We start from the raw sequence: 22,181 nt of genomic DNA on the forward strand, positions 1-22,181 counted from the left end.
CCATGTCTAAGAATCAAGGGCCTTGCTACAAGGTACAAGGTGTCTTGTACTCTTAAATGCGAATATATAAGAATTCAGGGTTCAGTGCAGCATATTATCAGTTCTTAGCATGGCACACACATTTCAAGTAAGTGGGAGAATGTGCTAGATGACTGGAGAGAGGGTATGTTTTCTCTGCTTTATTGATGTTGTTGCCCACACTGAGGAGTAGTTTGCTGTGCATAGGGTAATTCCAGTCATGAATCTCCACCCCAATGCAATATAAATACCTGCAGCAACAGAATGCTTGGTAGGGAGGCTTTCATCTCTTCCCTCTTCCTTCTCAGTTTACCGAATTGGATTGTGGGCTGTTTCTCTCCTCTGACAACCCCTCTGGGACATTTGGTGGAATGAAAATGGCAGGGATAAATTACAACTTAGTTAAATGCGTAGTGTTGGCAAGATGAAGAGTGCAGCATATGGGGGGAGTCCTGCACTTTTAGCCCAACAAAAATCACAAGAATATGCACACAGACACTGCTGTCTGGCATGGGAGAGAAGCTCCCATTAGTGCCACCCTCTCTCCTCGTCTGCCCACATGCAAAACCCCACAACAAAAGTCCCCAACATATCAACACCTCAGGGCAGATTGGTTGGCTTCAAAAAGAACTCTTCATAGTTCTTGCCTTGGGGAGGTTTTGGTCCTGCTGCTGGTATAATTCAGCAAGCAAGTCCCCAAGGAGGCTTAGAGGGCAGCCATGTGCCCTGAATGTGGGCACTTCGGATATTTAAAGGTTGGTCTTCCCTGCTTTCTAGCAATGGTTCACAGTTCTGGAACACTGCAACCGCACCAGCTGCACAGTCTCCGATCTCATCATTGGCAACAGCTACTCCTTCCGAGTCTTCTCAGAGAACCCCTGTGGCCTCAGTGAGAAACCTGCTATCACCAAGGACGTGGCACACATAAAAAAATCAGGTAGGGGCCAGAGATGTTTTGTAGGAAAGAACCGCATCCCTTCTCTTGTAGGGCTGATGGTCAGGTGGTTGAACTATAGCAGCCAGACTGTTCCGGCCAGACTATCTAAGGCCAGGTAACTCTAGGCAATGGCTATGAGGGAGACAGAGTCAGGGTTAGTGGTGCAGTTGACAGAAGAATGGGAACGTCTCCTTGCTGCCTCTCATGGAGATGTCAATTAGAAATGTACACATGCAGCTGGGGTCAGGAATTGCTGCTCACAGTATACACATTTCTTCTGATAAACAGGTTTTGCACTTTTTAAATATATGTACAAAAAGCTTTGAAGCAGGTTCTTCCTCTTATTTACAATTATATCTATCTGCCCCATTTTCCCAGCGGTCGTGTACAAATCAGAGATGTTCAACAGCCATGATTTCTCTGAACCTCCAAAATTCACCCAGCCTCTGACTGACAGAACCACCACTCTGGGTTACCGTACCCAACTTGTCTGCTGTGTCCGAGGCTTCCCAAAGGTGAGTTCTGCTGTGGGTTAGGAACTCACCGAACACTAATCATCTGCAGTAAGACAAGTTTCTACAGCAGGTACAGGAAGAGTGAAGGGTGGTATGGCCTGCCTCTTTCCCCATTAAGGGGGGAATGGGTTAATTAGGGATGGATAGATCAATCTATTTCCAGTCCACTTTTGCATGTGTCCGTTACATTCCGTCCCATTTCCGTATTAGGCTGCGGGATTTTTTTAATCTGCATGAAAATTCACATTTTGCTATGCATTTAAATATGTGTTTTAGTGTATTTTTTCTCAAAATGCACATTTCTAAATGTATTTTATCTCAAAATATGCATTTTGATGCATACATTTCTTGAGCGAATTCACAACATTCAGAGGAGTGCAAAATCCAGTGGATTCTGATTCACACATTATTTAATTTAATTTATTTTGTTTTAAAGCACTTATATACCACTCTATATCTAACAAGATTTCCAAGCATTGAACAAGAAATTTAAAAGAATTTAAAAAGAAACATTAGTCTGGGAGGTGCAGATTAGGTCAGTTTGTAACAGAATTTGCAAAATTTGGATTCCTCAAGTATCCCTCTGCAGTTGGTGTGGGTTTCTCCACTCCCATGAGCCTATATGTGGGTGTGCTGAAAGAGATGTACCCTGCTTTCCAACCACAAATACTGCCTCATCAGTTGTTGTTGTTGTTCAGTCGTTCAGTCGTGTCCAACTCTTCATGACCCCATGGACCACAGCACACCAGGCCTTCCTGTCCTGCGCTCTCTCCCGGAGCATGCGCAAGTCCATATTCATTGCATCAGCGATGCTATCTAGCCATCTCATCCTCTGCCGTCCCCTTCTCCTTTTGCCTTCAGTCTTTCCCAGCATCAGGGTCTTTTCCAGAGAGTTTTCTCTTCGCATTAGGTGGCCAAAATATTTGAGCTTCAGCTTCAGTATCTGTCCTTCCAATGAGCAGTCAGGGTTGATTTCCTTTAGGATGGACTGATTTGACCTCCTTGCAGTCCAGGGGACTCGTAAGAGTCTTCTCCAGCACCACAGTTCGAAAGCATTGATTCTTCGGCACTCAGCCTTCCTTATAGTCCAGCTCTCACAGCCATACGTTGCTACTGGGAAAACCATAGCTTTGATTATACGAATCTTTGTCGGCAAGGTGATGTCCCTGCTTCTTACTATGCTGTCTAGGTTTGCCATAGCTTTCCTCCCAAGGAGCAAGCGTCTTTTAATTTTATGGCTACAGTCACCGTCTGCGGTGATCTTGGAGCCCAAGAAAATAAAATCTGTCACTGCTTCCATTTCTTCCCCTTCCATATGCCAGGAAGCGATGCAAAAGGTTCATCCAGATAACTGTAGGCAGGAAATTGGATTCTGATTCTAACTCTTCTATGGTCTTGCTGTGTAACCTCAGGTATATTACTTACCCTCTCTGTTTCTGTTTCTCAATTTCTGATATGGAAAGAAGGTTGTTGTTGTTCAGTCGTTCAGTCGTGTCCGACTCTTCGTGACCCCATGGACCATAGCACGCCAGGCCTTCCTGTCCTGCGCTCTCTCCTGGAGTGTGCTCAAGTTCATATTCATTGCATCCGTGATGCTATCTAGCCATCTCATCCTCTGCCGTCCCCTTCTCCTTTTGCCTTCAGTCTTTCCCAGCATCAGGGTCTTTTCCAGAGAGTTTTCTCTTCGCATTAGGTGGCCAAAATATTGGAGCTTCAGCTTCATTATCTGTCCTTCCAATGAGCAGTCAGGGTTGATTTCCTTAAGGATGGACTGATTTGACCTCCTTGCAGTCCAGGGGACTCGTAAGAGTCTTCTCCAGCACCACAGTTCGAAAGCATCAATTCTTCGGCGCTCAGCCTTCCTTATAGTCCAGCTCTCACAGCCATACATTACTACTGGGAAAACCATAGCTTTGATTAGACGGACCTTTGTCGGCAAGGTGATGTCTCTGCTTCTTACTATGCTGTCTAGGTTTGCCATAGCTTTCCTCCCAAGGAGCAAGCGTCTTTTAATTTCATGGCTACAGTCACCGTCTGCGGTGATCTTGGAGCCCAAGAAATCTGTCACTGCTGCCATTTCTTCCCCTTCTATATGCCAGGAAGTGATAGGGCCAGATGACATGATCTTAGTTTTTTTAATGTTGAGTTTCAAACCAGCTTTTGCACTCTCCTCTTTCACCCTCAACAAGAGGCTCTTTAGATCCTCTTCGCTTTCTGCCATTAGGGTGGTATCGTCTGCATATCGGAGGTTGTTGATAATTCTCCCGGCAATCTTAATTCCGACCTCTGATTCATCCAATCCGGCATTTCTCATGATGTACTCTGCATATAAGTTAAATGAGCAGGGTGACAATATGCAGCCTTGTCGTACTCCTTTCCCAATTTTGAACCAATCGGTTGTTCCATGTCTGGTTCTTACTGTTGCTTCTTGACCCTCGTACAGGTTTCTCAGGAGACAGGTAAGGTGGTCTGGTACTCCCATCACTTTAAGAATTTGCCATAGTTTGTTGTGATCCACACAATCAAAGGCTTTAGCGTAGTCAATGAAGCAGAAATAGACGTTTTTCTGGAATTCTCTTGCTTTCTCCATGATGCAGCGAATGTTGGCGATTTGATCTCTAGTTCCTCTGCCTCTTCGAAACCCAGCTTGTACTTCCGGTAGTTCTCGGTTCGCATACTGCTGAAGCCTAGCTTGTAGGATTTTGAGCATCACCTTGCTGGCATGTGAAATGAGCGCAATTGTGCGGTAGTTTGAACACTCTTTGGCGTTGCCCTTCTTTGGAATTGGAATGTAAACTGACCTTTTCCAGTCTTGTGGCCACTGTTGAGTGTTCCAGATTTGTTGGCATGGAAAGAAGGTACTGCCCTGTCTTCTATAGTAAGCACTCTGAAGGGACAAATACATGTCATTTCTCAGCCTTTGTATATTGACACAATGTTGGTTGTGTGCTTATAGCCCGCTTTGTCCATGATGAGGGCCTTTATCACAAGAAATGAACATTTTCTTGTGACTAAAACAGAGAAATGTGCATTTTACCAGCTCCCTGGATCTTCAGCAATTTCTTAGAAACTGGCAGAGATACTCATGAGCAATAGAATACAGATGGGAACATTCACGAGCCACCCTGGTTCAGGAAACATGACACGTGTGGTGCAACTTAGGACAACCCTGGGAGAGTGTCAATGACATTATAGGAATGAAGTAGTCCCAGTGAGTCTGCAGCCAAGAGGGATAAGAGTACAAGAGTAACGAAGGACAGAGTTTGTCTAGATACCAGTCACTAACAAGGGGAAGCTGCTGCCCATGTGGGGCCAATAAACATCTTCTCCCCCCTTTTTGCAGATGTCGGTTCATCTCTGCTATTTCAGTACTTTTACTCTGTTTCAGCCCAAAGTGATCTGGATGAAAAACCAAATGGAGATTCGAGAAGACCCCAAGTATCTTGCCGTCGTGAACCAAGGTGTTTGCTGCCTAGAAATCCGCAAGCCCAGCCCCTTTGATGGTGGTGTCTACACCTGCAAAGCCGTGAACCCTTTTGGGGAAGCCTCGGTAGACTGCAGGCTGAATGTAAAAGGTACGTAGGTATGAATGTAGCGTTTGGGCTGTTTGCTTGGGATTATCTGTTTTGATGTGATTGCTAAGTTTTTCAGGGAATCAAGTGGCAGTTCTGGGTGAATCCCACAGAGACTTCGAATCGTTTGTGCTTTGTACCTCTATGGGAATTCCAGCTATAATCATGTAATGAGTTGGCTCTGCATTTCAGCCCACTGTAGAGGAGTGATAGACATGTATGAGGCTTCAACTCACAAGGCTAAATATCCTGCAATTTACTGGGGCGTCTGCTTCCGGAATCTTTCTGGTATCAGATCAGGTCCTTTCCACGTGGCTTTGAAAAAAACCCTAAACTTCTCAATGCGATCTATGTGTTTCATTACAAAGCCACTAGGTGGCAGTGTTGTTTTAGTTGTAATAAAAGCGACTTTAAACTGTATACCCTCATTTATGTCGAATCCATGGCAGGAGAAGGGAAAATGCCAGACTTTCCTCATCATGGAAAATAACACAACAGAGCTCACAAAGAGTGGGAGGTTCCCTGCAGTGTGTACAGGACTCACAGACCTCTGGGAGCAAGCAATCTCCATAGCAGGATAAAAGCCAGGTGTGAAGGGGCCCATGTTGTGTTTGCTGGATGTAGTTGAAGGTTGGTGTTCTGCCATCCATTTGCTTGGACTGCTGGCAGCCATTTCCATCTGGGACATTCCCAGAATCCCTTTCATACATTGTTAATGCTGCTTTCCAGGACTGATTGCCTTTTACACAAAACATTTTTCTTCATTTCCCAAGGAAACACCATTCAGCAACAAGTAGTTACTTAGGAGCTTGCCAAATGCTGCTTATTCTACTTTGATTCATTAAGATTAAGAAGGTGGCTCAGTCCAGAAAAGTGCAGTAATATCAACCCTTGCATATGGCAGAGCAGATGCTATTTGCTGCAAACCAGCTTAGTAACAATATTTAGCATTTACATAGCTCTCGAGAGTATTCCTTCAAAGTACTTTGCATACATGATTTTGTTGTAATCCCACAACAACCCTGTAAGATAGGTTAGTATTATTATCCCCATAATGCAGGAGAGATATTGGATTGTGGATTGTCTAAGGCCACCTGGCAGAGGCAGAACTAAACCAGGGACATGTTCAGTCTGTTACGCACTATGCCACACAGAGTCAGTGCAAGATGTCACACTGCCTGATGCAGGAGGGCCTGCCGCCGCCGCCTCCTCCACCACCCTGCCTTTCCCTCCCACCACATTAGCGGCAGCAACACGGACGATCTCACCCGTCCCATGCCTTGCTCAGAAGTTTTAAACGTACTTCAAACAGTATTTGCTGCTGTCATGGCTGTGCTGGCAGTTTTCAGGCCACCTCACTCAAAGTGCATCACTCTGAGGAATGCTCTGGTGAGCCCTACCGGCCACCTTCCTGCTGTGGCATTGCAAACAGCAGTGGCGATGCTCCGTAGCGGGCAGGCAACAGCAGCAGCAGTGGGGGCAGTATCAGCAGCCGCTGCCAGGTGGAGAAATGCAGTTGCAGTGGTGGTGGGCGGCCCTCCACTCTACATTAGAGGCAAGTGGGGCAGTGACCCCACCTACCCACTTGTGGCAGAGAGATCCCCTCGGAACCAAGTTCATTTGCTCCAGTGCATGCTGTGCAGCTGCCCAGTGCCACGCATGATCTTCTCCTGTCCTGTTCCTTGGAGTTTTTCAAGAAGGTGATGGACAGGAATCTCTTGACTGGTTTAGGTTTATATTGCTTTTGTGCCAGTAGCTGCAGGTCCCAAATCAAAAATTATTTTAAAACAGAGAGAGAGAAACATAAGAACTAGCTAAGAGAGAGGAAGAGAGTGTGTGAATGTCTTCCTGTTGGCAAACCTAGTGACTGAAATGATGAAATACCATATATTGCACCCGAACATGTTTCCAGGCTCTGGAATCCTGCAGCCTTGTAGTATTTCCCAAATAAGACCCATTTAAGCTTAACTGTGTAGGTGATATATTTATTTATCCACCACTGTATTAATGGCAAAGATCCTCCTGCAAGCAGGTTGAGCGGCCCTCTCCATCTACAGCAGACTCAGCCCAGCTGAGTAGCCGTAATTCATTGCCCACACAAGGCTTCTTGCTCATATTTCCTTGTTTCAGAGGTCCCTTTTCCCACATCCCAAATGTGAGAAGGCATGACTCCCCAAGCAAACAAATGGAACACTGAAGCATCGAGAAAGATTTGTTCCTCTCATTGCAGAGTTCTAACCCAAGTGACAGATCTACTCTCAGGCCTGCAAGATGCTTGGTGCATTTGTTACATGGCAAAGTCCAGGTGGTTGAAAGGCAATTGACATTTCTCATGCAGCTGGCATTGTGGTTTCCTGTTCTCATGCAAATATCTGTTCTAAACTGCCCTATTGTAGGGAATTATGTGACCTGGTAGGGGTATGAGGCATGATGTTGATCTAAAATGGTTGGCATTTGCCCAGTAAAGTTGCCAACATTCTCAGACAGAGTTAAATACAATTTATTTAGTAAATAAATGCATACATGCATACCATTTGGCTTAGGATAAAGGTCCCATCTGCATGAATGGGAGCCTTTTTTTATAAGCCTAATTGCCACATGGGGGCCAGGAGGGGAAGCTGTGGCCAGATCCAAAGGCGCCACTGGCCGGAAGTTCCCCACTTCTTGCCTTACTCAAATAAATGGTAAAATTTTGACCAAGTAGGACCCTTTTTTTAATCAGTGTTTGGATTCCGCATAATTCTCTCTCTGTGATGGTGACACCTTTGCTGTTTTTTTAAAGAAAGCATTACCTAGCATCAGGGCTAGGAAAAACAAACAAACCACCTTCTTCCCTCCCCTGAAACAGCCATGTTGCACATCTCTCATGAATGAACACTAGAAACAAAGCCAGAAGGGGATTCCAGAGCTTTTTAGCATGTGCTTAAACACCGTACTTTCCAGGAGTGGAAAACTCCAAAACAAAAAGTAGTTGACATTCACACTGCAGAAGCAAAACAGAGCATAGTTAGCTGGGGAGAGAAAGGCTAAGAAACAAGAGCTTTTCAAGCATTTAGTGTATCAGATATAGTGCACTGTCTCTAAACACCTTCCTGGAGACTTGAGTCAGCTAAGCAGCTATCTGCTTTGCATTTTGTCCTTGTGGAGGATATAAAGAAACGTTTCTATAAGACTGAAGTTATTTATAAAGGAGTAACTCCCCTCTGATGCACTGCAGCTGATCACAATTGCTTCCCGAAGGACCCAAGTCCCAATGCAGTCTTTACTGGTGTATTAAACTGAAGTCCTTGGCAATGCCAGACATAGCAGGTTTTCACCATAGAGATACATGGAGTCAAAGTATCTAGTAGCAGATGTTCTGGCCAGTAGGCTGGGTTTTTCTTCAGTCCTTTTCGCTTTCTGTGGCAAAAACTGGTGTCGCCATTTATGTTGCCAGTAGGACAAAAAAGATGCATGTTGCATGAAGGGATGCATGGGAACTAATCTTGCATACTGGCTATCACATTTCTTGTGTTTCTACAGTCTCAGAATGAGGATGGTTGGAGAATCAGATGAAGAACAAGGTGGGTTTGACTGCAACTCCGTCAGAGATCATTACAACTTAAGTCTCACCCAGAATATACTGTGTTCAATAGTCCATATCTGACCTTGGAGACAACATGAGTACCAAACCCAAGACCATCTGGCATTTCTGCTAGAGCATTTAGCTGTGTGATGCAGGAGCAGGGATATAGCAAAAAGAAGGATGCAGAGTGGACATACTACCCAATGAAATTGTGATGGGGGCTTCTGCTGCTCCTGGGTCTTGTGGCCAACCGATCTCTGAAACAATTGAAAATGGCAGGATCTCGACCAGTAAGCAAATTATTTATCATACACTGAAAAGCCTTCATAATCTAGCATAAATCATATTTGTATGTATAAAACATATTTGTATACATTTTGTAATGTAAACAAATATACATTGCATTCAGTAATGACAATTAATATGAAGAACAAAAAAGGAGGGGGGAAGCAGAAGGGGGGATGCATAAAAAGGAACAGTTCTGATTCTCACCCCAACAGAATCTTTCAAGGAAGAAAGATTCTGATTCACACCCCCATTGCCTCCTACATTCCTATCCACAAAATTCTGTCTACCTTTAGCTGGCAAAAAAGCAAGCTGGGCCATTGTTAAAGTAACATCCACCATCACAACAATGGCCAGCCTACCACTGTGGCCAAAAAAGGACCTAACAGTTTCTCTTTAGGGTCAGATCTGTACATAATAAGAAAACCCCTCAATAGCCCCTGAACCATGTGGGCAAAACCTTGCTCTGTAAGGTGGATTACAATGCCACCCTAATTTAAATGAAAATTTATCAAGACAGATAAAGGACTTCTTTAATCAAAAGACCTCAGATCCAGTAAGTAACCAGCTGTTTTTGGCAATTGTTTAAACGTATAATAGTATGGATAGATCTTGGAGAAGATCTGGGCCAGGGCTGAAAGGTTCCCTTATCACAGGGATGGGGAATGTATGTGTGACTCTCCAGATGTTGTTGGACTGCAAATCCCATCGATCCTCACTGTTTTCTGTGCTGGCTAGGAATGATGGGAGTTGTTGTTATTATTAATACTGATATTATTTTTTACATGTCTATCCTGCCTTTTTTCCTTTTACGAGGAACCCAAGGCGGTGTACATGATCTTCCTCCTCTCCCTTTTATCCTCACAACAACCCTGTGGGGTAGGTTAGGCTGAGAGTCAGTGACTGGCCCAAAGTCACCCAGTGAGCTTCATGGCTGAGTGGGGACTAGGACCTGGATCTCCCGAGTCCCAGTCCAACACTCTAGCCACTGCACCACACCGGCTCTCAAGCTGCAGTCCAACAGCATCTGAAGGGCTACACGTTCCCCACCCCTGTCTTATAAGATCTGAGAAGCAGGCCTACTGGGTGTGGTGTGTCTGTGTGTGAGGAGTGGGAGGGAGAGGGAGGGAGGGAGGGAGGGAGGGAGGGAGGGAGGGAGGGAGGGAGAGAGAAGGTAGATATTTCAGTTACGTGGGAGGGGTGAGTGCCTGAGGGCCACGAAGGAGTGGCGCTTTATCGTGGCGAGTCGCAGCCAGGTGAAAGCGAGCCCCAAACTTCAGTGAAATAGGGGTCTGTTATGAGTGTCTTGCATCAGTGCCTTCCACTGACTCTGCACTTCTCTCTGTTTCAGTGTTTGCTGTGGAAGGGCAGGCAGGCCCTTCACAAAATTCCCTCTTAGTCTCCCTGCTCTGGAATGATGCCTTATTCTCACACTCAATTTTGTGGTTCCTAGAAGGGATCTGCAGGTCGGAAGTGAAGTTGCTGATGTGTCTTATCAAAAAACAGAAGCTTCACAGAGGACAGAACTTGCTACTGGATTAACTCTATAAAGAGCACTGACCATGTCTCCTGTGATGTGGGGGCTGTCATTTATGCTTTTCTGGTCTTTGGCCCTGCAATACGGTCATTACAGGTCCTTAATAAATGTGCATTTAGCATGACAATTAAATAATCCCTATGGAGTACCTGGGAGGACCTTCTAACTCTGCCTTCTCCTACCTGGCTCCCTTCAGATGTGTTGGACTACAACACCCGTTATTCCCAGCCAGCGTGGCCACTGGCAGGTGGGGAGGGCACCAGGTTAGGGAAGGGTGCTCCAACTCATCACTGGCAGTGATACATTCTGCAGTTTTCTCTACATGGTGTCATTGTCAGCACACTGATAACTGCAATCCAAGTGAAGAATGAGCCTCCCCTACTCTGTGTGTGTGATTGTTGCCCCTTGCAGTATCCCACAAGTCAACTCCAAAGAGACAGAATAGATGTAATTCAGCACTAGGGATGTCTGCTGCTGAGAAATCCAGTTCTTTTGCTTGATAGAGTTCGCTTTGCATATGTGAACTGAGCTGCAGGCTGTTCCCCAAACTCCAGGAACTTTTTTACACTGGGGGGGTTGCAATTTCTGCAAATTTCTGAGCAATTTGTGCAGATTTCTGAGCAATTTGAGCAAATTACACAGGATTGACTGTAATTTGCATAATTTGTGCAAATTGCTCAGAAATCTGGGCAAATTGCAGACCCCCCCCCCCACAAAATTCCCAGAAAATCCATGAACTGGCTCAGTTTGCTGCAGATCAAGTCAGGCAGCACAGCAGGAACTGAAATGAAGTCCAGTGAACTAAGCCTAGGAAAACCTGTCGAACTCCATCCCCCCTAAATAGATTTCTCCGGCATCCCTATGTAGCACTAACCTCTGAAATTACCCACTCAGGTAGGAGTAAACCACCTCAAAGTAGATTCCCCAACCTGCAGGCTGTTCCAAAAAGATTTGATTACTAGTGGTGCTAAGGCCATTGAGAGCTGTAAATGAAATAACGACATCACACTCCCCCTTCAACCCCCAAACACATCTTGTCAACCAGGGGAACTAATGTGGTTTCATTCAGCAGTTCTCTCTTTTTTTTAATTTCACAGACCACTTGAAAATAGCTGGGGTTCTTATTGGACCAGTTAGTAAACTTTTTTTGTTGTTCGGCAAATCAAAGCACATACATAACTCATATGTTACGCATATGTTGCCTAGTGTGGGCAATGCATATGTTACGCCATTTTATGAAAATCACAAGGCCTAGGCTAGGGCCTGGTTAACGTATTTGATATTCTGGCTCTGGTCAAAACAGCCTCAGTCTCTGCCATCAGAAAAAATAAATCAAGGGAAGGGCAAAGTACAGATATTCTTGATCGTTCCATAACCTTTCCATAGACCACCTGAATGGAACATGTAGACCACCAGTGATGCATGGACCATAGTGTGACAACCTCTGCTGTAGTGCCATGGAAGTTTGATGGAGGATTTCACAAGGGGAAAAATGCAAGTTCTGTCGATAAGGCTTTAGTAACGTTTTGCAGCTAACAGCTTTAAAATTGGTTTTAAATCAGATTTTTTTATTTATTTCATTTTATTTCTATACCGTCCAACAGCCGAAGCTCTCTGGGTGTTTCACAAAAATTAAAACCACAGAGCACACAATAAAACAATATAAAATATATAAAACATTAAAACCACGGTATAACAATACAACCAGAATAAAACATAGCAACAATGCAGGGATTTAAAATACAGATTTAAAACAGCAAAGCTAAAACTCTAGAAAGCTAAAATGCTAAAAATGCCTGGGAAAATAAAAAGGTCTTTACCTGGTGCTGGAAAGAATACAGTGTAGGTGCCAGGCAAACCTCACTAGGGAGCTCATTCCACAGCCATGGTGCCACAGCAGAAAAAGCCCTCTTCCTAGTAGCCACCCGCCTCACTTCCTTTGGCAGGGGCTCATGGAGGAGGGCTGCTGAGGATGATCTTAAGGTCCGGACAGGCACTTATGGGGGGAGGCGATCCTTCAGATGACCTGGCCCCAAGCCATTAAGGGCTTTGGATGTTAATATCAGCACTTTGAATCGGGCCCAGAAATGGACTGGCAGCCAGTACAGCTGGAAAAGTACTGGCGTAATACAAGCTCACTGGCCAGTCCCTGTTAACAATCTTGCTGCCCTATTTTGGACTAGCTGAAGTTTCCGGATGGTTTTCAAAGGCAGCCCCATGTATGATGCATTGCAGTAATCCAGACGAGAAGTTATCAGAGCATGGATAACTGTAGCTAGGCTATCTCTGTCCAGATAAGGGCGTAGTTGGTATACCAGCCTAAGCTGATAAAAAGTGCTCCGTGCCACTGAGTTCACCTGTGCCTCAAGTGACAGTTCTGGATCCAAGAGCACCCCCGAACTACAAACGTGATCCTTTAGGGGGAGTGCAACCCCCTCCAGAACAGGTTGAATGTCACCTAGCCGGGCAGATGAACCACCCACTAACAGTACCTCCGTCTTGTCTGGATTGAGTTTCAGTTTATTGGCCCTCATCCAGTCCATTACCGTGCCCAGGCACTGATTCAGAACAGCCACTGCCTCACCTGGGTTTGATGAGAAAGAGAGGTAGAGCTGGGTGTCATCCGCATATTGATGGCACCTCAGCCCACACCTCCGGATAACCTCCCCCAGCGGTTTCATGTAGATGTTAAACAGCATGGAGGATAAAATAGAGCCCTGTGGAACCCCATGGCACAATTGCCATGGCACAGAGCAATAATTCCCCAGCACCACCTTCTGGAATCGGCCACCCAAGTAGGAGCAGAACCACTGTAGTGCAGTGCCTCTAACTCCCAACACAGACAACCTATCCAGAAGGATACCATGGTCTATGGTATTGAAAGCCACTGAGAGGTCCAGGAGAATCAACAAGGTTGTACTCCCCTCCCCCAGCAGAGGTCATCTCACAGGGCGACCAAGGCAGTTTCCGTTCCAAAACCAGGCCTGAAGCCCAATTGAAATGGATCTAGATGATCTGTTTCATTCAAGAGTTCCTGGAGCTGTCCTGCAACCACCCGCTCAAGCACCTTGCTCAGGAAGGGGATGTTGGCCACTGGCCTATAATTGTTAATATCCTCCAGGTCCAGGTTAGGCTTTTTCAGGAGTGGTCTGATTGCTGCCTAAGTGGCCGGCACCACTCCCTCTCTCAAGGAGGAATTTACAGCCTCCTGGACCCAGCCGGACATCCCCTCGTTTGATTTAATAAGCCATGAAGGGCAAGGGTCAAGCACACAAGTGGTTGATCAGACTTGGCCAAGCACCTTGTCCGCATCCTCAGGCCTCAATGACTGAAACTCATCCAATAAAACGACCAGACGGTGCTCTGAATGCCTCTACCAATGGAACTGCATTAATTGTGGTGTCCGATTCATGGTGAATCTGAGCGACTTCAAAGTGCCATGCAAACTCGTCACAGCGTGCAACTGAGGGTTCCACAGTCTCTCTCCCTGGCCCAGAATGTAACAGACCACCAACCACTTAGAAAAGCTCTGCTGGACGACACTGAGAAGATGCAATGCTAGTGGAAAAGAACTGTCTCTTTGCCACCTTCACTGCCACAGAGTAGGCTCGAGAGTGAGCTCTTACCTGCATTCAGTCAGACTCAGCACGAGTTTTCCTCCACCTGCATTCTAGCTGTCTCCCCTCTTGCTTCATTGCCCTCAGCTCAGGTGTATACCAAGGAGCTGGCTGGGCTCTCCTTAGAGGGAGAGGGCACTTGGGTGCGATCGTGTCAACAGATATAGCCATGTCAATCAGTGCACTTGAGAGGTCTGAGTTGGTATGACAGCCAACTTTGAAGTGGCCCATCAACAGTTAGCACCTGGCCAACGACTGAGCAGGTACATAGGTCACCTGGTTGTGGTCTTCCCCACTATGTTGAGATGTATGGCCATTTCTGTTTAAAGGATAGTAATTATTTCTAAATGTGCATCTACCCATATAAATTAGCTCATGCCAATTTTATGCAAATACATAAAAGAGCCTTTTGCTCTCTTTTTTGGTACACAATTCCTCTTGGCAATGCGTATGTGGTGGCACTACTCACTGAGGACGAAGACTTGCAGCTGAGCTATGTATGAGCTTTGCCTTCAAGGGATGCAAAACCATCCCACCCCAGGAGATCACACTGAATAAGGCCTAGCATGGGAGAATGGTTCCTCCTGAACTGTCTTGTCTTCAAGGGCACAATCCTATGCATGTTCAGACGAAGAAAATCCTACAGCTCCCAGCTGGGACCTGTAGGACTTTTATCTGTCTAAACATACATAGGATTGTGCCCTAAGAGAATTTCTTCTGATCCATCACTCTCATCTGCATTCCCATGGCCCATCATGTCCTCAAAGTGGCCATCTCTAGAAAGTGCATCCTTGTAGTTTTGGTCACCAGGTGGCACCATAGCACCAATTTCCCTCTGGGTGGAGCTCCTGGCAGCTGCTGCTACCCCCTCAGATATTTGCTCAGTTTACAATCTGCTAGTTTTCAGAAAAGATTAGACACAAAAATAATGGATCTGACTTCAAACATTTATATATATATATATATATATATATATATATATATATATATATATATATATATAATAATAAAAAAATGAATTCTTGTATTTGTTGCTTTTAAATACCTCACTGGTCACCAAGTAGTATGTTGCTTTTTGCTGCAAACTTCATTCTAGAAATCACGCATTTTGTGTGGAAACCAGTTCTTTAATTCCAGGGTCTGGTGCTGCTGAGCCTTAAAAATCTGCAGCAGATTCTATAGGAATCATCTGTACAAACAGTTTCCTGCTTCCATCACTGGGTACTGTTGAACTTTCAGTGTGATGATGTGTCCATCTCATGTGTGCATGCATATTGGAAGACCATCAAGACCAACAAGTCTGTAACTCTCTTGCCTTTTCTAACTGCTGCTGCTGCCTTTTTTCTTAGGACAACAAAATCTGTTTAGTAAGGAAAGGTGGGGATAGCTGCACAGTTGCTTTTGACTGGTAGTGCTAGAAGCCATCCATCTGGAAGCACCTTTTTGTCTGGGGAAGTGCACATAAATACTAGGGGTGTGCTTCAGATTCTCACTCCTGGCTGATCAGCACAGTTTCAAGAGATGTCCAAATCGAAGCAGCACTCTTCCAAGGTAGGGATGTCAGAGAATTCCACCATGGATCTTGGCGAGGCTGAATGCCAATGCATTTGGCCCCCCGAAATCCATGGTGGAATGAAGCCCCCCCACCCCCCCTCGAGAGGCGCGCGAAATGGGATACCTACCTGCTGCCGTTCGCGCTGCTTTGCGAATGGTGGCCGCGTCCACGGCTGCCATTCGCTTCTTCACTATAGCCGTGATAGGCTACGTAAATACGTAGTCTATCACGGCTAACGCAGGGACGCCATTTGCGTCCCTGTGGAAGCCGTGATAGGCTGCGTAAGTATTTACGTAGCCTATCATGGCAAAAAAAAGGGAACGCAAATGGCGGCAGCTATGGCGGCCGCCATTTGCGTTGCCTTTTTTCTTTGGCCGTGATAGCCTACGTAAATATTTACATAGGCTATTATGGCAAAAGAGAGGGGCGCAAACGGCGTAGTGGCCACCATTTGTGCCCATCTCTTTTGCCATAATAGGCTACATAAATATTTACGTAGCCTATCACGGTAAAAAAAAAGGGAATGCAAATGGCGGCCGCCATAGCTGCCGCCATTTGCGTTTGCTGTTTGTTTGGTTTTTTGCCATGATAGGCTACGTAAATATTTACATAGCCTATCATGGCAAAATACAGGGACGCAAAGGGTGGCTACAGCAGCCTCCATTTGCGTCCCTGCAGGCTGCCCAGCGGCTGGATGTCCGGCTGCGGGCGGCCCCAGCCGGCGGCTCTGCGGAATCGCCACGGAGTGGAGCCGGCTGGAGAGAATTTCGGGGGAAGGGACGGAGCGCCTCCCCCGCACTGCAAATGTCACCCTTCAAAAAGGTAAGTGACTTTCGTACATCCCTATTCCGAGGTAGACCAAGTCTGAATCTGACAATTTGTGAAGATTTGGGATTCAGAGGGACACAGAAATACAGACAGTATGTCACACAAAAAATGGATAATTTCTCCCCAAGCTCTCCGTATAAGGAAAACATCATGCTGTGACCCACCCACAGAACATTAGTTATTGGGTGGATTAGAAATGTACTAAAATAAATAAAAATAACATCAGAGTGGGGAGAGGAGGGAGTGTAGTTTTATGACTGGAAGCTCTAGCTTCTAATCGTAGTGAAAGGTTTTACCATCCAATTACAGTGCTTTGGGGTAGGGATGTTGCAGTGACATATAAAAGGACTGACCCAGTGTTCACTGCTCTTTGGTAGTTCTCTCTCCCAGGATCAGGAATGCTAAAAGAGGTTTGGGGGAGTCTGTGGGACCTGGGAGGGTGCAGCATTGGAAGTTTGCTTGAAAAATGCTAGATGTTCAAGTCCTGCTTCTGCTGCTTTATGCTCCACATCCATTGTCCACCCCTGTCCTTTCTGTGATTTTAGTGCTAATTAAGGAGAAAACAACAAAAAGTCTTACACTGTTTTTCATCCATTATAACTTCCTAGTCCCTGCACCCATCCTTCTGAAATGTTGCAGATTCCTTGCCTAGAAACACCTCTCTGATATATGCCATTTTCATACAAATTAATGCCCCCCACAAAAAAAACCACGGAGAAGAATAAGGAGAAGTGAATTACTCCCTCTCCCATTTGAACATTCTCCTCTCCCTCTCCCCAAACAATGCACCTATCCTTCTGACAATTTTCAGGTTTCTTAACTAGGGCCACCTCTATGCTGTATGTCATTTCTATAATAATTGCTCACCGGAAACATAAGGGGATAAGCACATTCTTTTTTGGAAACCCCCAAACTGTAAAGGCTGTTTGTGCATGAAAATCCATGCACCTATTCATCTGAAACTTGGTAGGCTTGATCCCCTCAAAAGGGGCAACTATCTCTGCAAATTATATCCAATTCGGCCAAGAAACAAAAAGTTATTTGGCAGTTCTTTCTTTTTTAATAAAGTGAAAAGGCACAAAGCATAAAACCTATGCAAACATTTGTCTGAAATTGGGTAGACATAACCCCATCATATGGAACTACTGTTCCTGGAGATTTCATCCAGTTCTGACAAACAGGAAAAAAAATAGCCATTTGTGGATTTCCGAGGATTCTCAATGTGAAGCATGAAGGTTTGGATTTCTGAATCAAGATTTGGATCTGAGCAAAAGCAGGTGGTCTCTAAATCAGACTGAGCTGAATTGGACTGTTTTCCAGACCACTGAATTGGGGTCCAAACTGAATCTTGTGGTTGCTGCACACCCCTAATAAATATCCTTGAGACTGACTTCTTTTCAATATAGTGTAGTTCTTCCCTCTCTTTGTGAAGTCAACACCCTCATGTTACATAAATGAGTAGCATGCTGAAGCAAGAGGTGAAGGCCCTGATCTGATCTTTCCCAAATAGAGTAGAATTCCCTCAGGAGTCACCTCTATACGTCAAGGTCCACGCGGAAAAAATCTGGCAGAGCTTTGCTGAGAACATTAGTGAGAACGACTTTTAATTTATGGGCAATCCAGCCTTGAGACCTCTGAACACCTTTGTAGATTCCAACTGGTACGTTATTTACACAGCCAGTAGGCCACATTCCACAAGCACTGTTCATAATGAAATCTGAATGTCTTGTGGGCTCCCTGGAGGGAAGCAAATTCCCCAAGGTAGCTCTTTGGTGGGGAAGGGCTGCCCCTTGGCCTCTCTAGAGTGTTCCCAGGCAAACAGTGGGTGATACAGTGCAACAGTTACAGCTATATTTGCTCTTCTGAAATGGCATCATTACATCAGAGCACCCCCCCAACCCCACATGTTGAGTCTGTGACAGAACGGAACGAGGTCTAGGCTGATGGTCCAAGCTCCCATCCATGCACTTACCCAAAGTTTTAAACAGCCTCCATGAGTACAAATTGTTCCAGGGTCCCAGACTGTGCTTACAGAGCCTGTGCACAAACAATGTTTACATCAGCCTTCCCCAGCTTGGTGCCTGTCAGATATATTGGACTGCAACTCCCATCATTCCCAGCCAACATGGCCATTGAATTCCCCCTTAAAACAAACTCTTGTTCCACGTGAATGAGCTTTTGCTCATGCGCAGTATCAAAGTGCATCTTGGGAGCATCTTGGAAACGTGCGTCATGACATCATGCGTCACCACATTATGTACCCTCTTCCTGATTAGTTATTTTGGCGTGGCCTCTCACAGAAACACTCCACCCACCAGCAGCACATTTACTCGCAGAGCAAAATAAAAGAAAGTAGTGTACAAACAACAGTGACCCAAATCCAATCCAATGAGAGTAAGAGGGAGATGCGACATCATCACTGTTTACCATAAGCAAGAAAGGGGTCAATCCAACCAACTCAGTGCATGCGCAGAAATGGCATTGTTTAGATAGAGGCTATGCTTGCTCAGAAGCTTGAGATCAATTCCAAACTTATTCCAAAGCAAATTCGTAAAACATTGGTCCAGGCTTGTTAAAAAAAGGGTGAGCATTACAAATTAGCAAAGTCTGACCAGCAAGCCTACTAAATATTAAATTTGGCAGCATCACTATATAAAAGTATCCTGATTCATACCCTCCAGCATTTGACAAGTTAAAATAAGGACATGCATGGGTGCATAGGTGGGGTAGGGTGATGGGTAAAGTCTGGAAGCCCAGTGTGACTAGGAAGGCCATGGTGAGGTCAATACAATCCAGATGCAAATAGGCTACAAGAATAAAGTGGAATCTGACAGTGCAGCCAAGCAGTTTTTCTCCAGACCAGGGTGGTCCACAATATTTTGGTGTGTGACATGAAGAACAAGATGGCACGCATGCGCGCGCGCGCACACACACACACCTTTCCAAGTACAAAAGCTGACTGGACTGGCAGATGAATCTCCCTTCAGAACTGATGATCAGACAGTGACCTGCTGAAGGTAGCAATCTAACTTAGGGACTGAAGAGTAAACTGCATGGTACAAAGTTCTCTACCCCAACATCTTGCTGATGCCTCCTAGCTTCTCCCACCTGAGGCAACTGCTTCACTATGTCTAATTGTAGAGCTGGCCCTGGCTCCAGATGACAAAAGCATAAGGCAAGCCACATGCTGCACAGCAAGTCAAGCACATACAATGCACTCTGTTGCATTTGTACCATTCAGACCACACTCTTCACATTTTACAGATGAGGAACAGCAATACATGAAGACTAGCTCAAGATCTGTCAGTGAATCCATGGCACAGAATTCTTATGCAGAAATAACAAGAGTGCTTCTGAGCACACACACAATGTTTTGCCCTCACCACTGAGGAATTCTAGCTTCCCCACACAATTAGAATAAAGAAGGAGAGTTTACAGAGATTAAAGGTATAGCACTTCTCTAGAAATTAAGTGCTGACCCACCTCTGTTGCCAGAAAATTATGAATGGAGAACACATACATGTTACCCCTTTCCACTCAAACAACCACTTGGTTTTCCCACCCTCCTCCAGCAACTGTTCACAAAAACAGTCTTCTTTTTTTCACAACTGTGCACACATGCACACATCACTGCCTTAATTGCTGTAGGCAAGCTAACCTTGTCTGTCCCTCCACTCTCTCCCTCAGAATTTGTGCCACGACCTCACCCCAGGAGTTTTCAATACCGTGGCTGAGTCCTGAAATGTGGGAAGAAAAGTACCTCTTAGCATGTGCAGAGTGCCTTTCCCTCACCAGCCTTTCCCAACCTGGTGCCCCAGATATGTTGTACTATAACTCCCATCTTCCCCAGCCAATGACTATGCTGTTTGTGGATGGTGAGAGTTGTAATCCAACACATCTGGAGGGCACCAGGTTAGAAGGTCCTCCCAGGTTCTCCATAGGGTTAGGGTTAGGGCTCCAGCCCCCTGAACATTTTGGTTGCCCTTTTCTGCTCCTGTTCCAGCTCTACAATATCCTTTTTAGATACAATTTCCAAACTGTGCTTTTGACTTTGGGCGTCTCTACACCTCCAGTTTGTTGCACATCCGTGATTGGCCACTCACTGAATTGTGCAGGTCCATTACATGACGTCGTCATTGTCCAGTCATTATCCCACCATTTCCGCCCACCTATCCTGTGTTTTCCTCAAATGGAAAAAAATGTGGTATTTTTCCAAACATGCCAAATAGAGCACCATGGCCTCTCCGTGTATTTCTCCCCTGGTGCTAATGAACCGCTGTGTGTTGGCGGCTGTGGGGGCTTGTTCTGGCTTGTTGGGAGTGTGGTCATGATGGCGAAAGCAGTGACGATGGGCTGTGGGGTGTGTCTCCTTCCCATGCCTGCACCACTTTGGGTCCTTGCCATTTTTGGCCTGCAGCGTTCTGAACAAGGCAGCAGGTCAGCAGAACAGCAAGGCGGCAGGTCAGCAGAGCGGCAGGTTGGCAGAGCAGCGGGCTGGCCTTCCGACCTGCTGGGATGCCCCCCTACTATGCATTCCCAGTGAGTGAATGGCAGAGATTGTCAACAACACTGAACGGGGAGGCGGGGGGGCCGGGAAGATTGGTGGGGGGGACTGTCTGTGTGTCAGTCCTCATCCACCAATAACATGCAAGGGGAGGGAACAGGGCAGGAACCAGGGAGGAGCTGTTGCTACACCCCAAGCGTGTGTAATGCTTTTTTGCGGAAAGGTGGAGTCACCACCCCCGTGAGAAGGAAAGAAACGAAAAATGACACGACAGGGACAGCCATCTTCAGAGACCGACCCAGTCCTGCAATGATACCGGATGGGGAAAGAACTGGCATTGATGTGGAATTCTCCACCTGTGTGATGGAGCCCTTTGTTGTGTACAGATTCTTGAAAAGTAGATACGTTACATTTGGGGGAGTGTTGGACTAGGTCTGGGAAGACAAAATTCAAATCTTCTTTCAGCTGTGAAGTTCACTGAGTGACCTTGGGTCAGTCACACAGTCTCTCAGCATAACCTGCTTTGCAGAGTTGTTATGAAGATAAAATGGGGGGGGGGCAGAAACTCCTTGTGGGGAAAAGTGGGATATAAATGTCATACATAGTGTACATCTTTGGCTGTTTGTGGTTGCTGCAAGCATTTGCAAGCCATGTCTAAATAATTTTTTCCATGTTGAGGGATGCCTTTCACATCATGTTTCTTCCTACTGAACCCCCTCCATCACCTTAGAGAAAATGCAGAAAGGCTTTCCTGCCCTCTGGTCCTCAATCATCACTATGTTCTTGCATTCCTAACCAAAGGAACATCATATGCCAGCAGAATCTGCCTCATCTATGAATGCTGGTTTACACAACCATGTTTTCTTTCACATGATGAACTCAGCATGAGCTGAGGTTTCCAGGTGATCTTGGCATGGTGAAGCAGCTTTTCAAGCTTTTCCTAAGTGGAAAAGTTACAACTCAGTACAATCATGGTAAGCTATTAAAAAATGCTCTGATCCACAAAGTTTAAATCTTGCCACTTGCCACATCCAGGAACATTTGGAAGACCACATCCCAATACCAAACTCACCCAGGAAAGTGAAACTGTGGTCCAGCAATTTAGCCCTTAGGTTCCTTGTCCATGTTGATGGTTTGCAAATCTGATCTACAATGTATTTGTCTCCGGCTCAAGCAACCCATGTAAAAACAGAGGGGTACACGTCTGTTACAGCAAAAGCAGAAAAAGAATCTTGTGGCACCTTAGCA

The 22,181-nt window shown here is 45.6% G+C and overlaps 1 protein-coding gene across 3 annotated transcripts in view; it reads left to right on the top strand.

Moving 5' to 3' along the window:
* The window catches only part of MYBPH (myosin binding protein H), a 36,191-nt gene extending 25,598 nt beyond the window's left edge, over nucleotides 1–10,593 (top strand). The window contains exons 7-11 of one of the 3 annotated variants that reach the window (XR_014790686.1): nucleotides 796–955; nucleotides 1,334–1,470; nucleotides 4,859–5,045; nucleotides 8,565–8,897; nucleotides 10,244–10,576. Coding sequence is in view for 2 of the 3 variants with exons in the window: in XM_084853668.1 (XP_084709794.1) it covers nucleotides 796–955; nucleotides 1,334–1,470; nucleotides 4,859–5,045; nucleotides 8,565–8,575 (495 nt within the window). In the remaining variant the exon portion in view is untranslated. Of the gene's footprint in view, nucleotides 1–795; nucleotides 956–1,333; nucleotides 1,471–4,858; nucleotides 5,046–8,564; nucleotides 8,898–10,243 lie in introns of all 3 variants that reach the window. The other 2 variants (XM_084853668.1, XM_084853669.1) reach the window with 2 other exon arrangements.
* The last annotated feature ends 11,588 nt before the right edge of the window (nucleotides 10,594–22,181 follow it).

Source organism: Heloderma suspectum, chromosome 4, assembly GCF_057233095.1.
Source record: "Heloderma suspectum isolate Gila_16-S chromosome 4, 16-S_ref, whole genome shotgun sequence".
Classification (NCBI taxonomy): domain Eukaryota; kingdom Metazoa; phylum Chordata; class Lepidosauria; order Squamata; family Helodermatidae; genus Heloderma; species Heloderma suspectum.